Source organism: Lepisma saccharinum, chromosome 14 (assembly GCF_977018435.1).
Source record: "Lepisma saccharinum chromosome 14, izLepSacc3.1, whole genome shotgun sequence".
Taxonomy (NCBI): Eukaryota; Metazoa; Arthropoda; class Insecta; order Zygentoma; family Lepismatidae; genus Lepisma; species Lepisma saccharinum.
Genome location: NC_139242.1, coordinates 30,926,743 through 30,943,606, shown reverse-complemented (window position 1 = coordinate 30,943,606; position 16,864 = coordinate 30,926,743). Strand labels below are relative to the sequence as shown.

The 16,864-nt window shown below is 36.2% G+C and overlaps 1 protein-coding gene across 1 annotated transcript in view; it reads left to right on the top strand.

Moving 5' to 3' along the window:
- Window positions 1-16,864, top strand: part of LOC145998324 (polycystin-1-like protein 1) — a 395,827-nt gene that overhangs the window by 323,527 nt on the left and 55,436 nt on the right. Inside the window, exons 9-13 of the mRNA XM_083134729.1 lie at window positions 6,112-6,732; window positions 8,929-9,539; window positions 11,578-12,638; window positions 13,730-13,865; window positions 15,088-15,310. Coding sequence (XP_082990855.1) covers window positions 6,112-6,732; window positions 8,929-9,539; window positions 11,578-12,638; window positions 13,730-13,865; window positions 15,088-15,310 — 2,652 coding nt within the window. The remainder of the gene's footprint in view (window positions 1-6,111; window positions 6,733-8,928; window positions 9,540-11,577; window positions 12,639-13,729; window positions 13,866-15,087; window positions 15,311-16,864) is intronic.

The following is a 16,864-nucleotide window of genomic DNA, read 5'->3' as shown; positions in this document are numbered from 1 at the left end:
CGTTTTTCTTGCTTCCCGAGATAGACTTTTCAATATTTATGCATGGGGGAAGTTGAAGAAGAGACCGTGTGGAATATGCATGCATGCATGGTTGTAGCTTTAAAAAGACAGATGGTGTTAGTGGAGTGGATTCTGTACAGTCATCCGCAAACACACGTCTAGACGGGAAAGTTGGTGTGAAAGAACGACTGAAGAAAGTGGCTGGTGACAAATTGCTTACACGCTTCCTGTTGGCTAACTACTGCAAATTGGAATAAGCGTATTTTGTCCTATTTGCCATTTTGTTCGCAGCGTAGGCTTTTGTCTTACAGCGTCACACGATGGAACTACATTCAGCCACGTATCGTGATAGATTGATTTTTTTGTTTATTTTATTTCGCATTCTACCTGTTTTGACTAATCGCCAAGATGAATGATGATACAATGAAATTGATGAAGGGACACTCACAAATAATGCCCAGGCCGGGATTCGAACCCGGGAAACCTTGTGCCGTAGCGCGCTCTGATAATTACTCCGATACGGAGATCGGCTCAGGCACGTATCTAGAAATATTTTTAGGGGAGGAGGCGAAACAAGTATCTCAGAAATAATAATAATAATATAAATGTTTAAATTAATACGTTAACATAATTCATAGGTCTATTCAAAATACGTAAAATTATTTAATATTGTATCTTTTTTATTACATTAATAGTTAAAAGATTGTACTAGAATAGAGATGCAACAGCGCGTATTCATTCTTGCATTTAGTTAATATCGTCAACATTTGTATAAAAACAACTGTCCTGGCAAAGGAAATTATTGTCAAAAAGATAAAGAATTCAGTGTTTATTGAATAACAAGAAAATGTTTAACCCAGTTAACAAAAAGTAAAGCTCCTGATTGATGCGTATTACTATAAGTATAGTTACCTATTCTTCTAGGTACTGTCATTCAAAGCGTATAACCATCAAACAAACAAATGCTGTACAAGTATATTTTCTTTTCATTATTTAATTTTAGTACTTTCTTTGGCAAGTCTTTCGGAGGTGGGTCCGGGCCCCTGAACCCCCTATATATGCTCTTGACTATTCTAAAATGCAGTAAGCATAAAGCATAGATTTCGATATGTGATATATTTACGACATGATGGATGTGCTTAGCGTTCCCTATACATTTAACGATTATATCATTCTGCAATGATAGTTCAGGTTTAATCGCTGGAAAGCCGTACTTGGAAAGATGGACGTCATTCGGACAAGCCCCTCCACTTAGAAATTGATATCGTTCATTAAAAGAAAAGGAAAAAAAGCTATTGTTTATATAGTCCCTAACAGAAATACATTTTAGTTAACTAGTAATTAACGAAATAATCAGATAAAAAATATAACTTGAAGAAATGGAGCTTGAAATGCAGGTGTCCCCAAGACCGAACTTGATGATTTCATATTGCACCACCAAAAAATATTTAGTTCCATAAGTTTTCAAAATTCAAGAAATGACACATTTTATGTGCGAAAGAGCTCTTCAGTATTTCGTCTTCTACAAATTTCCAACTCTCAAACGAATATAGCCTACAAATTTACGAGTCCACCTCAATATAATTGATCTTGTATAAATATAATGTGAAAACTAGCATTGGAAACTTACAGCAACTCTGCCGGTTTTGCCAAGGTTCTTAGAAATATATATGTTGGGGATAGATCGTTTTCTTCGTGATGACGTAACGACGGTTAAAAACGAATATGAAAATATGTGCTAGTGTAGCACTATGCAGATAAGAAAAATGTCAAAAACCGAACACATGAAATCGAGTACACAAATGCGCATTTCCTGATGTAAGATAAATTATTTCTTTAAGCAATAACCCCATTTACAATTTCTGGCCTCAGATAAGTTTAATATACTTACGGGTCATTATTATGCATGATATGAAAGAAAAACTATTGCCAATGAGCAAATAATAAATGTTTTTATTTCAATATTTTACAATATAACAAAAGTATAAAACAAATATTACACTTTACAATGTAATTTGATGAAATCAGTGACGTGCGGTGACGTCGACACGTGGGGTAGCAATAAGTGGCATGCTCAAGGGGGTTGGTATTCCTAAAAAAAGAAAAAGAAAAAAAGAACGTCAAAAATAGGAAAAGATTGCAAAATGATGAATGAGTACTAAAAAATAGTACACAAACTCCCACTCCCTTTCGAAAATTAAAAATGATTTGATTTGGCTACTAAGCCAGAGATCCCGGGTTCGAATCTCGGCTTGGCCATAGGTGTTCTTTGTATGTGTGTCCCTTCATCAATTTTATCGTATCATCTTTGCTAATAGCCAAAAGTGGCGGAAAAGCAGAGTAAAATAAACCGAATCAATGATTTGATTTTTGTTACTTAGCGTCGCTTTTTTGTCACATTTCGTTAATTTCGAAGATACGATAAAATTAATGAAGGGACAAACACAAATAACATTTATGCCCAGGTCGGGGTTCGAACCCGGAACTCCTGGTGTCGTAGCGCGCTGTGATAACCACTCCCCCACGGTTTTTTAATTTGTTTGTCGATTTGGTGTTTTAGTTTTAAATCCATATTATGCACAGAAAGGCTAATCGGAACTGAAGCTACAGTTTAAAGTGGGATCCGAACCAATATGCACCTCCATCGGGTACCGATCCGACACCACTTGCACTCACCCACGGGCGTCGGCCGACAACAAAGATGAGTGGAAATACATATATATCTGTGAAACAAACTGCATTTTTCCTCAGTGGTAATTTTCAATTCATCTTTGTATATGATTAACGTTTTTTCCAAATATTTGCATTGCTCAATTTCCATAATTTCTCCATCCCACGATCTCGTTACTGAAGGATCCGGGCTCGAGCCCTGGTGTGCGCATGAGTATTCCTTGTATCTACCCTTCACCTGTTTAATTTAAACATCGTTCATCGTCATGGCAGACGGTAGGTAAAGGGATGGAAGAGCAACGCTTTTCTTTAAAAAAAAATCCCTCCCAGTGCATCTGCAGGGCACTGTGTTTACGATTGACCCTCATGACTTCCTTAAGCTCATTAGCTAATTATTGCGATTAAATCTATACAGCTAGAAAAATTGATGGGAAGTGGCAAAAATTCAACATATTAGAGGAGATAAACCGGTAACAAAACACACTTTTTTGTAGTTTCTTCAATAATATTAATTTGGCTTTTTGAGTTTTGCGATACATTTTTCATTCCAAATTATTTCATTATTCAATGCAGAGTACAGCACATAGGAACAAGAATGCGCGCTCATCACGGGTTCGAATCCCGGCCTGGATTTTTTTCTGCGAGGTCCCTTCATCAATTTAATCACATCACCACTCATCCTGATTTTCGCGATAACCAAATGGGGCAGAAAAGCACAGTAAAATATACCAAACCAACAACAACAATATGAACCTGCGTTCTCTCGCCCAAATAAATACGACTGTTTAGGTTACCCATTTTTTTTATTGGGAGGCCAAGAGATAGTATATTTAAATAAAATACTACTAAAACGAGAGCGAGGGGGAGCCTGAGCAAATATTTTTATTTAATCATTATATATTCCATATTTGAAAAAAAAAGCATAGCATTATTGTCTGCACATAATACGTTTCCATTTCATAAATAATAAAACTACATCTCGTATTATACATACATATTGTACAACGTGTAAAATTTTGTGGTGCAAATACAGAGAACATAAGCATTGCAGATAATTTTCCCCCGAGTTCTTTAGAGGATTTACAAAGAAATCGAAGGGAAACCAATCCCCTATCTCTCCTATAGGATATAGACTGGGGTACCTGAAAGCACGGGCTTTCAACCATTGCAGGGGGGAACGAGGGGTCAAGGGAGGTAGAGGCAGAAATTTCCCCTTTCCCTTCTGGCGGTCGTTTCTACCTGGAACTGGTGAGGCAGAGGAAGAGCGAGCTAGGCCAGCTTTGCCCGCGCGGATCGCACCGAGGCACGAGAAGCGCGTGACAAAAAAGTGTTGCATATGAACTGTGGCTTTAACAAGACAATAAATATTGTGATTTGAAAATAATTAGCGTGTGAGACTGATTGATTGATCTCTGCTAGACTAGCTACTCCTCGGTGCACGTCACTGGATGAAATCACGTTGTGAGTTTTATTTCGGTCGCGAACTAATTGCAAAAGCCTGTTACTTGTCAATGGATTTGTAACTTAAAAGTTTCCGTCCAACTGTTTGATGGCGCTAGTGACTTTCTCGTTCCCATTTCCGTAGACTACACTAAACATCCTTATCTACAGATTGTTCTCGTCCAGGTGTGGATAGATCTGCTTACTGGAACTGTATAATTTCAAGCTTTTCACCCCCCCCCCCCCCCTCAAAGGAAGATGCCACGACACAAAGTTGGAGTTGCAAACGATGAACTGTTGGCGCTACCGTGAATAAATAGTATGTAGATTTTTCAATGCAAGCACGCTTGACGGGAAAATTCTTTTCGTACATACGACGACGTTCGTGACTCCATTTGTTTTGTAAATGTTTTCAAAATGTCATTTGGCTGTCTTTCCTGCTTCTAGCAGCAAGCAATTTAGAGAAAGACAGCAAATTGTTTGCGTGTCAGGCATGGAGCAAAAAAGTTGGAAAAAAACTAAGGAAAAAAAAGAGGCGCACAAGAAATAAACTCGTACAACTTTAGTTTAATTAACCTTTAGGGTGCCAGAGCAAACAGCATTTTTCGTGTCCTGTTGTATTTATATCTTAATTGCATCTGCCCATTAAAAATTGTTGCATCTGCACATTTGTTTCTATCTTTATAATGCACGTTGTAATTAATTTGTCAGCATATGTTTAGACATTCATAGGAATAGCAAGATAGCTTTGAATTCAGAAAACTGTTACATTGTTTTCCTTTTAAAACCGCTCTGTTAGAATATTTCATTGAAGCTTTTGGATAAATGTACGTAATACAGAAAACAACTTGATGAAAGTGTAATATAAGGTACAATGGAAGCTGTGAATGTCTTTTGTTTCATTTTCATATCAAACTAAACACATTCATCAGTCTGCCACAGTGGCACTCGCCTCACTGCTCAACAGACCTGAATGTTGGTATTTTGCCGGGAACTTAGCGCCCTCTTCCAACTTTGTAATCTTTCAGTACTACTATGTAACACATATTCTTCAGACCCAGATGGGGGGGAGAGAGCCTTTGAAGGCTACAGCCCCCGACCTCCATCTTTAATGGGCCTTCACAAACCTTTCAATAACACCTATATGTATGCTATTTTATGTATTTACAAATAGTACGTTTTCTTCCTCACTAACCGCTTTCTTCATTCGAAGTGTTATGATCAGTGTGATCCCCAAAGTGGGCAAATACCCACCCCTTCTAACAATTGCCACTTCAAATATCCCTCCGTTACTCCAGAATGTTATGAGTTTTGAGTACATTTTTTTAAAAAAAATATACCCGAACACATGGACGTCTGCAGAATGTTTTCCGGAGATGTAGGTGTGGCAAAAGAGAGTTTTTTTTCCAGCGTGGGGCAAATAAGGCAAATTGGCACTCAAAATATACTCTTTCAGTTTTAAATTAACATGTTCCTGCAATGCCCTTATAATAATTAACATCAATTACTCTGGTTGAAATGAAATTATGTGTGTGCTTACATACTTTTAGGTTGGTATTCATTTTCCTGAGGGGACTGTGGTTCTTCATTACATGAATTTGAAGCATTGAACCAATATTGTGTGATAAAGATAAGAAGCTACTTGATTAACAATTGGTGGACTCTTAATTAACATGAGAAGCCATTTTTGTCCAGATTGTTTTGTTTTGATGTAGAGCTACATAGTGCAGATTTACATAGGTTTATTTCCAATGTAATAGTGAATGAAAATTAATCAAGTGTTTCCTAAAGGAATAAAATCACAGTAATAGCAAATAAACAGAAACTTCAAATAATGTTAATAAGGTGATGGGTGTGAACAGGGTGTTCAGCAGTACAAGTTGTTGTTCAATGATAAACCATGCCGTAAATTTAGTTTGGTAAAGCAATTGTTATTATTAGTTTTGTGTTTTGAAAACTCCTTTTTTGGAAAAGCTGATTAGTGTTAAAAATTCTTTTCAGGTTTATGGTATTGTGGTTGCTGTAAATAATCTGCTTGGAATCCACATCAGGACACTTAGCAACAGCAGCATTGTTTCCACAGAAGCAGCAATTCAAATTCTGGCTGAAGTGACGCCTGATCGAGCTTCCGCTCTGCAATTTAAATGGACAATACAACAAGGTCAAGGCTTTACCATTCAGCACAAGACGACCGTACCACAATTTGCTTACACGTTCAAGAACCATGGCAGGGCATCGGTGGTGGCTTCCGTCGAGAACCCATTCTCGCAAAAGACATCAAACCCTTTAGAGTTAATGGTTCAGGAAATATGTACGGGGATTTCTGGTCTGCACTACAGAAATGTTACTGTTAACAAGAAAACCACGTTTGAAGTTTTGTACAAGGACGGTTCCGATTTATTTTTTGAGTGGAGGTGGGGAGACAATTCTCCAGTGCTTTCAACCACGGAAGGAAAAGCAAATCATACTTACACACAGCTTGGAACTTTCAACTTGAATGTTACCATGGGGAATATGCTAAACTCTTACATGTACTCGGAGAAAGTTTTTGTCGTACCAAAAAGATGCAACAAACCAAGAGTGCTTTCCATGCATCCCTTACCAGCAAGGAAAGTTAGAGAAGTGAGTATAGTTTTGTTTAAATTATTTAGTGTAAATTAGGCTGAACAAGCTGTCGAGAACATGCATAATATATTAGAAGTAAAAAGGGATTAACAATTTTAACTCCTCCTCAGCTTCGACCAAGTTAATATTGTTTGGCATATAATTAACTTAAAAAGCAAATTAAAAAAAGGGACATAGAAAAGCAGGATTTTCTATCACATACAACATGCTTTGAATATGGTTCCATTATTCCAGTATCTCGTGTAAATATTTTTAGCACTGTCATTGTATTTGCGTATGCTGAATAGAATTTAGGAGAATTTTTCAATGTGTCTTTGTATTATTGCTAAAATAATTTGCATTATTGTTCCAAAAAAATAGGAAATTTCTAATATGGCAAGCAGACTTTTTATTGACACCTCAAATCAACAATTTCAGTGTGTTTTAAATGAACAACCATCTGTTATCATGAAACAAGATGTGCCCATGATGTGTGGTATTCCAGTAATTTTATGAGAAACAGTTGAAAACTAGTTACTACTTGTTTAAAGGAACTATGATACTTGGAATTTAAAAAAAATAATATTTACCATTTCTGTATGATCTACCACTAGAATTTCAAGGTTGTTGTGTATTTCATATTTATTTATTCATTAAGTCAGTGCTCAAAGGTGGGGAATGTAGGAGGAGACCACATCCCACTTAAGGAAATTTGTGTGAAGTATCAGTCAGCTAGGATTATAGATTCATTTGGTTTATTTTACTTCGTATTTCTGCCACTTTCGGTTAATCATGAAGATAAAGATGAGTGATGATAAAATTGCAAATTTTAATCTCTGCAAATTTACCTTGGCTCCATACAGGATTTATGAATATATGTGGGGAAAATGTTACCTTATTGTTGCAACCACTATCGATTCATTGTTGTGATTGCAGTTGATCTAAGTTTATTTTAAATAATAAAACAAGAAAGTATAATAAACCTATAAAAAACAACCTGCAACATAGAATATGAAAGGAAGGTGCTAGTGAAATAATCCGTGCTGTTGGCTTGATTAAGATAGGTTATTTTAAGTCGCTTTTCTGCCACTTTTGTGGCTAATAGTGATGATATGATGAAATTGATGAAGGGACATTTACAAAGAACACCCATGCCCAGGCCAGTATTCGAACCCTGGACCTCTGGCGCCATAGAGAGCTGTGCTAAGCACTCCACCACGGAGGTCGGTGTAAATTCTTGAATTTTTAGTTTAAATTTTAATTTATTTCATTATCTTCATCTTTAATATTTAAGCTTTTTCCCTTTGACAAATTCTGTTGAAAAAGCAGAGACGAGGAAGACAGAAGCAAATGTAAAATGAGAATTAACATGGAATTTGTTTACAAATGTTAAGATTTCCCTGTTTCTCGTGCAATTTCAGATGTATTTTCCCAACTTTCTTTTCACTACGTAATTTGTGAACCCAGAATTTCCGTTCTGAGAAATTTCCCTGTTGTAAACAACACAGCTCCTACGATACAAAGACCATCAGAGAAGAATGGCAGAAGAGGCCACCAGCCGAGGGAATGGCAAGGGCTCTGGGGTGGAGAGTGTGACCGGTGGAATCTCTCCAGAAGGAGGTTACCCTGGCCACAGAATCTGCACCTGAGTAGCAGTGTTTCCTTCCCCTCTCCCCTCCCTCCTTGCCAAGGGATTTAAAGGGAGCTGGTGGAATCTCACCCTGCAGAGATTCCACCAGCTGGAGAAAGCCTCTCGGACATTCAGTGGCAAATAGTTGGAAACATTCACACGCTGGAAGCAAAGAAATGTATGAATCAAAGATTGGTGTGGAGGAATATTGCGAAGAAATAAAAAAAAAAAACCTTTTTTTAAAAAAAAAAAATATTCCATTGTTCAAACCATTGTTGATTCACTTGCAACACTTAAATTGGCTTTTTGGCAGTGTTGTAAGTGATAACTTTTTATCTCTTCACTGAAGTTCCCAGGTTCAAATCCCGGTCTGGGTACGTATTGATGTTCTTTGAGAGTGTCCCTTCATCAATTTCATCACTTGTCATTGTTGCGGTTAGCCAAAAATGGTAGAAAGCAATGCTAAATAACAAACTTTTAACACCAGCATTTATGCATTGTTCAGTTATTCTCACGTACCACCTAGAATTAAGATTTTTTTAAATTCAGTACTTTTGAATTTATGATTTTCTCTTTTCTTGCAGTTTGTGTATGGAAAACCAGTTGTTCTAGAACCTGATGTGGAAATAGATTGTGTTCTAACCAGGAACGTTACTTACGTATGGACATTGTACAATGAAAGCTCAAAAGAAAACCCTTATATGTTCCCACTGCCAGAACATTATTTTAATCAGTTTTCACTGAAAGTACCTCAAGAAATTATACCTGTTGGTAATTATGTGGCAGTTTTAGAAATTCTTCATCCTGGAACCATTGTTTTTACAAGACACATTACACCAATTACAATCTTGTATGGAAAGGCACAAATTTACATTGAAGGTGGAACGTTCAGATCTCTTCGGCATCATGATACAATAAGGTTTTCTAGTCATGTCATGGTAGGACATCAGCTGGTGGAAGGTGAAGAAGTTAATGTCTTTTACGAGTGGGTATGTTCTACGATGGATGTGTTCCAGCAAATGTGCCTGCAGCATCATTACGTTGGCCGAATTGAGTGGCATGGGCAATTCCTAGAGTTTCCTGGTGAATACCTGATACCTGACAATATCCTGTTTATTGTGGAAGTCAAGGCTACTGTAAGAGGAGAAACAGTTACTGCAAGTCAGGTTTTTCAGGTAGAAGAACATGGTCTAAGGTATGTAGGTTTGGTATATATTATATCGTCGTGTGAGAACGAGAGGGAGGTAACTCCAATATATCAATATGTATTCTTAGGAATGTTGACTCTTAAAATAAAAAGAGTCCGTAAACTGGAGATATGTGACACAACCTTGCTGATAAGGATTAGAAGTGGAGATATGTTGATCTGACTCCAAAAAGCTCTTCAGAGAAGATACGTTAAACAAAATCCGAAACTGCATTTTTAGTTATTTTCATTGGTTTCTCATACAATGATATATGGTATGTATATTATGAGGCTAAGCAAGAGATCCCATGCTTACGAGGGGACACTGCACAAAAACTATGTGGAATTCTTACTACAAGTGCTGTTCTTGGTTCGATACCCAGCGGAGGCACATAGTAGTTCCGATCTCACTTTAAACTGTAGCTAGAGTCCCGATTAGCCTATCTGTTCACAAAGTGAACTTAAAGCAAAAACTCAAACTCTTTATATGTGCTAACTTTAAGGCTTGATGGCAATTTTCATTTTTGAAAAATTAGTAGAGTTTGGACATACGTAGACTTAAAGTAGTTTGCTATTTACAAACTTTAGGAAGTAATTAAAGTAGTTTGCTATTTACAAACTTTAGGGGAAAAGTGAATATTGTTGAAATCCCTTGAAACTATGAAGAACACATGTTGACATCTATGAACACCTAACAAAACTATAAGGAATATGTCTGGACTTCAATTCTGCTTTATCTATGTTCATCTGTATTCTTAAAAATGGAACTTGCATCCTTTTTTGGTTATATTCGCACTGTTTCTTAAGTTACTGAGAAACAGATTAACGTGTAGATGATAAGCAAAAATATCCTGCTAGAAAATGTGAAAGAAAACTATTCAAAGGGCCAGTGTCTTAACACATGAATTTTTGTTTGGTAGTAGCTGATTAGCAAGTTGCATCGGTGCTATTATCTAGCTTTCAAAAGTTCTATTATTTTCAAGCAGTTACCCAATTGTCATTACACTACTAGGTCACACTAAAAGTTTAGGCACACCTCTATGGTGAAGTGGTTAGTACAGTGTGCTACAATGCCAAGGGTCCCGGGTTTGAATCTGTTCTCTTTGTGAATGTACCTTCATCAATTTCATTGCAAGACCTGGGGTGTAAGGGGTACCTTCCACATAGGTGCCCAAAAGTCAACCTCACTTCCACATAGTGCACCCTGGACTAAAGACTAACGAGGCTCTGGCGACTGGCACTGTGGCCAGTATAATTGTGTGTGTGTTGTCCTGTTTTTTGTCCTTGTGTGTGCTGAGTGCCCATTTACAGCCTCAGCTTTTAACAGAAGTCAGAAGATTTTAAGATTTTTAGTTATGCAACATTAGAGTTGTTCTATGTAATGGTAAGGGACTGGCCCCCGTATAATGTGACGGGAGCAAAATAGCCTAAGTGCTGACGCTCCCAAAATTTTAAATTCAAATTCATTGCAAGACCACTCATCCTCATCTTTGCAAGTATCAAAACGTGGCAGAAAACTGAAGGAAAATGAACCAGTCGACCAAAAATTTGATTTCCCACCAGGAATCAAACGCAGAACATCAATGACATAGATTTATAACAATTTGGTTAAATGTGTACTTCGTAAAAATCATTTTTCAGTAATAAAGATACCACTGAAAGAACCAAAGTTGGTAAATAAGCAAAATTTTCAACCAGGCACTTACATTCTTAAAGTGACTCATTCTTCAATCGTCAAATCTGCTTTTGCTCCCTGTGCTTATTGCACAGTTCCAAGAAGGCACATAAAGAGATGTGTAGGCCAGGCCACATAGTCACAATCTCGGCCTCCTCTGGAGGTAATGTGATCAGCCATAATCCTTTACTCCCAGAATTGCCTCCAGGTACCAATTTATTAGAAGCTGGGTTTCCAGGGACATTAGATCACAGATCCTTGGAATGGTATCCCATGTACCATTCCGATACCCTACTAACCACTGCAGCTCCAAATCCTCAGATTAGAAGACCGTAATTTGTAATATCGCCCTTTTTTTTTTTTCATTTGCAGGCTTTCAATGATTTGTCCATCATGCATCCAGGGCATGACAAACCCATACGAAAAAATAGTACTGCAGGGTAAATGTGAAAGCTGTTCCACGAATGTACAAAATATAAAATATCACTGGACAATAGAAGCAGTGATAGATAGCAGATATTCTCGCATTGTCCCACATAAAGATCAGTGCTTGCCATCAGATGGAAGCTTTTACTTTCTTCATGCCGATACCAAACATGCCACAACCTTAAACAGTGCAAGTGTGGACAGACAGAACACATCAGATGTGGACTTTATGCTAGACATGCCTCAACTTCCTCATTCACTAAACTATGAATCCACACACGTACTAAGAAATCCAGTAACATACATAAATTCAGACATGCCAACAAAGAAGAGATTTCCATATTTGCGCAACAATCAAACTAAAGCAAATGATGCAGCAAAGCATGATAAAACAATATTAAGAGCTTTGTATAATAATGAGGTACCTGAACAGTTGCAATTTGCAAGTGAAAACTCCAGAAAATTGAAAAGTAGTTTAACTATGCAAGAACGAAATTTTAGAAAACGACACTTGAAAACCCATGACAATACAAAGCAAGAGAAAAATAAAGAAAAGAGCATAATCGACTCTTATTCTGGTCAATACAAGTTTAACAAAAACACACTTAGATCTAATACAAATTCCAGTCTTTACAAAAGATCACACAAGGAACATATTAATATGATTGAAAGCATATTAGGTATAGAGAGGAGAAACCCAAACACTAATTACCACAAAAGAGTTGCGCGAAAAGTGTCCAATGTTACAAAGCAAATTTATTTGTTAAATGAAGAAGGATCAGGCGAGATTTTGGAAAATTTGGACCCTCGCTTGAGAAGGAAATTAGCGAATGACGGAGATGAGTTTTCTGATCTCGTGGAAGAAGGATTCATTCCTGTTAAAGAAAGAAGTTCAAAATGGAACTCAAGTAAAAGTTCGCCATTGAAGCTACCCATTCCTCAAAATGAAGAGATTATTGAAGGATTGCCTGGTGAAGGTGGAACTTTACCGGCTCGCTCTTTGTCAGGTAAGTAACTGTCTTTAGATTACAATTGTTGACTGGCAAAGGTATGCAGGAAGAAAGATAAATCTTGTCACATTTTGGCTCATTTCAAATTACAATTCATATATCATCATGTAAAATAAACACTTCATCTTTTGACAGTTTCAGAGAGCCAAAGTGTTGATACATTTGTGCCCAAACTTGTCGATGAACTTTCAGTGCTATTCTTTTTGATGGAATCTAAGTGCAAATTAGAATTTAATCTTTTATTCATTAAAAAGTGCATAGTTCCTGAATTAGTGGACTTCATGTTTCATGTCTAAACATGTCTGAGTACTACTTGCACTTCTTACTCAATTAATAATTATAAATTTGCTTTTGTCATTTCAAAGTTTCTTGATCTACAAAGTTACTTTTTTAAACTTGTATAAAATTAGCATCTCTGAGAATACAGTGTAACTCCAACTTTAATGTTTGTGGATATTATATGTTCCCACAATATCAAATTTGCTTCCTGGTGGTACTAAAAACACTACAATTTAACCAAATTTTACATTTCCAATAAGTTATTTAGTAACAGTTCCAGAAAAACTTATGTGATTTTTATTGATTTTTCACAATTTTGTACAATTTTCTAAAATATATTTTTATTTGCATAGTGAAGAGTTTATTCTTAATGAGTCTATGCGTATTATGTCATGAATAAAAAAAACTATTCTAAGTTCGAGCTGAGCTTGCATAATAATATAATTTGTCACAAGTTTCAAGCTGACATCTGTGAAAGAGTGGTTAACACAGCATTCTATGATGCCAGGTATCCTGGGTTGAAATCCCAGCCTGAGCATGTGTGAACTTTCTGTGTGTCCCTTCATCAATTTTGTCATAATCACTCATCCTCATTGTCGAGGTTACCCAGAAGTAGCAGAAAAATGATGTAAAATAACCTAATTCAATCACTCAATCAATAGTGTCACATGTTTTAAAAGTAACACAATTCAGGGTAAGGAAGGAATGTTTTGTTCACTGCTGCATTTCTTTTAAAGGGACAACAATTTTTTTAATGCAAAGGACAAAATATTCTGATAGAAACTGGACGTTTTTGTCTTTTGTTCCAGGTCGGTCTTTTCTCTCATACTTACTGAACGTCACATGGAGTCAGAGGTGTTCAGATGAGCAACAGCTTCTTTGCAGTGAATGGAGTAAGAATCGAACTAAGAATTCTGATAAACCAGATGCTGTGAAAGGTGACAGGTAAGGAGACTTTTCAATGCATTTCTGTATTTTCATGTAATGCATAGCTGAAGAATTAAAATTTAAGCTGTGAATTACCACTTCGGTATCTTTTGATATTTTAACTGCTAATTGTTATTTGATGTGGATTTTACTTAGAATCTAAACTGCAATTTCTCCAATGCAATTGAATGCATTACAGTTAATCGCTAGACTCTTAATCAGTTGGGTTGTTTTTTTCTGAAGAGGCAGGAGAATGCATTTCCCCTTCCCAAAAAAACCTTCTAAGGTCTGAAATTATTGTGTTCCTAGAATGATCTCTGTGCTTGAATTTCTATTGTTTACGGTACACAGAATCTACTGTTACCTACTGTGTTCTCGGAAATCTAATAAAACCAATGATTTTCTACTGAACATGTTTAGTAGGTCAATGTATATCTACAGTACATGTACAGTAGAACTTCAAGTGAGAATATCTCTTCATGTTATATTTAATATGGTACATAGTGTGCTGCTTAGCTTAGCATGGTAGCTGTAAATATAACTTTTCATTCCTCCTCGTTAATTTTTTCTCATCTCTTTCATATCTAAACATGATATTTCAAAACTCCTACTGATCTACTGAAAACAATAGACAGAATTTTCATCAGGGTTGTACTAGTATTACTTGCAATTACCAGTCCTTTATAGTAATTGATGTAAATTACTGTGACTGACATAAAATTAAATGTGTGAAATGCATTATTTTATATTGGCCCTCATTTTCCAAGGGGGTAATGACGGACCCTGTGGCCGAGTGGTTAGCACATCCCGCTGCGACGCCAAGGTTCCCGGTTTCAAATCCCGCTCGGGCTTTGTTGTTTGTGAATGTCCATTCATCAATTTCATCATTTCATCACTCTTCAATAGTAAGTTGCATTTTGTAGAATGATTGTGATTGAAGAAACCAATTTCTCATGGGAACTATTCTTGTGTGGTAATGTATGTTAATTGTTAAAAATTCAGTCCACATTGCAACATCTGTGAAGTATGATTAATCAACATTTTATTTTTAGCTTTTCTTTGCCTAAAAATATGAAATAACCACTAATCTTTTGCAAAATATTTTTCTCGTTATAAATTCTCTCACTAATTACTTTAACTACATTTCAGCTGTGTACACATAGATTCAAGCCAAAATTAATAGTAAATTGTGCTTTGAGTGTGAATATAATCTCAGAACAACATAATTATTTTCTTCCAGTGCATTTGGATTTCCTTTTCACGTACTGAATAAACACAGGGTGGAGTTTTTAACAGAAGGTGCTAGTGTGATTAACCACGGAGCTTCTTCATTCTTGATACTTGCCCCTGGAACCTTGCAACCTGGATTAACACACATGATAACATTGGCTGTTCAAGACAGTTCTTATGAAAATGTATTCATTGTGATGCAAGCCATGTATGTTGAGCATGGACCTATCAAGGTAAATATTGCATGTTCATGTGCTTCTTGCTGTGATTCATCAGTTTTACTAAAATATAGAAGAATTCTTATCATAAATTGTTAAAATTTGAATTAATCTTGTTTTCCCCCAGTAATCTTCAATTATAAAATGCATGTGAACTAAATATTATGCAATAAAACATTAAGATATAATTTGCTTCAAAAATGTTTTGAGTATTTTGGTTTTGGTATTTTCATTAGGTTACATCATTCTCTCTTTTTTGGTTAATCTCAATGGGGAGAATAAACGATCATTAATAGAGCCCAGATTTGTATGTAATTACTAGAGCCCGGAAGTTCAGGCATTTATTTTCGTTAAAAAAGGCAGGCAAAAAGGCATTTACAATGTGGTAAATAGGCACTAAAAATGAAAAAAAAGGCAAAATAAACCGAAAAAAGGCACATTTAGAAGTTGCTTACTTTTATCTATAATTTCTGGCAAAATGTTAAAATCTAAATTGGGAGGAGCATTTCAATTTTCTCGTCTTGATTGCACATAACTACAAGGTGCTTTTTAAGTTCTAAACATTCATTGATAGTCGTCTGTCAGAGAGAATGTTTTTCATAATAGAAAATGATCTTTCTACTTCGACAGAAGTTATTGGAGCATACATATAACAAACTAATGTAGCTGGACTCATTTTGGTAACAGCATTTTCACCTTTTAGAATATCACAAATTGTTTTCAATTGTTTCAAGTCCTCATTTGCACTCACTACCCGGTAGCACTTTTCCGCAACAGCTCACCCCTTTTCTCCTGGCACTTCCATCATCTGCTGCATAGATTCCTTGAAGATTTTCATGGATGCTATAATTGTAATTGTCTCTGGCAATGCACCATAATGTGCAAAAATAAACTTGAATAGCACAGGAGTTTTTTCACTTCACGAATTGAAGCCGCTTCATTTTCTGGAAGAGCATTGATCACCTCACTGATTTTTTGAAGGTTGTTAGCATAATATATAGCTGCTTATATCCAGGTTCCCTATCTCGTCAAGACTGGTTGCTGAGGTAAACTAAGCTCAATCGCAACTTCCTGAAATTTTCGGGTTCGAGAGGGAGATTTCAGAAATATTTTCTTTGTGTTCGAAATCAACCTGTCCACTTCAGCAGTCAATCATGCACAAGAAATGTTAACCGAAAGGCAATATCCTGACTCAGCATGAAATACTTTTTTCTCACACTTTTCTCCTTCAGCAATGTTGAAACATGCGTGAGTTCAATATTACTTAAATAAGGCGAAAATTATTCACATAATAAACGGAAGAAAAATAAACGCCAACAACGTTTTTTGGGAGAAAAATAATTTATATACACATTTTTTTTTAAAAAAAATGTCAAATTTAATTGAAAAAGGCAAAAAAAGGCATTATAATTAAAAATAGGCAGTGGGGTCCCAAATAGGCAAAATAGGCAAAATGAAAAGGCTTCCAAAACATTCGAAACAACATAAGAAACGTATATCCGGAAAAATTTTATCAATATATGCAGTAGATGAAAAGAGGCATTTTGCCAAACTTCCGGGCTCTAGTAA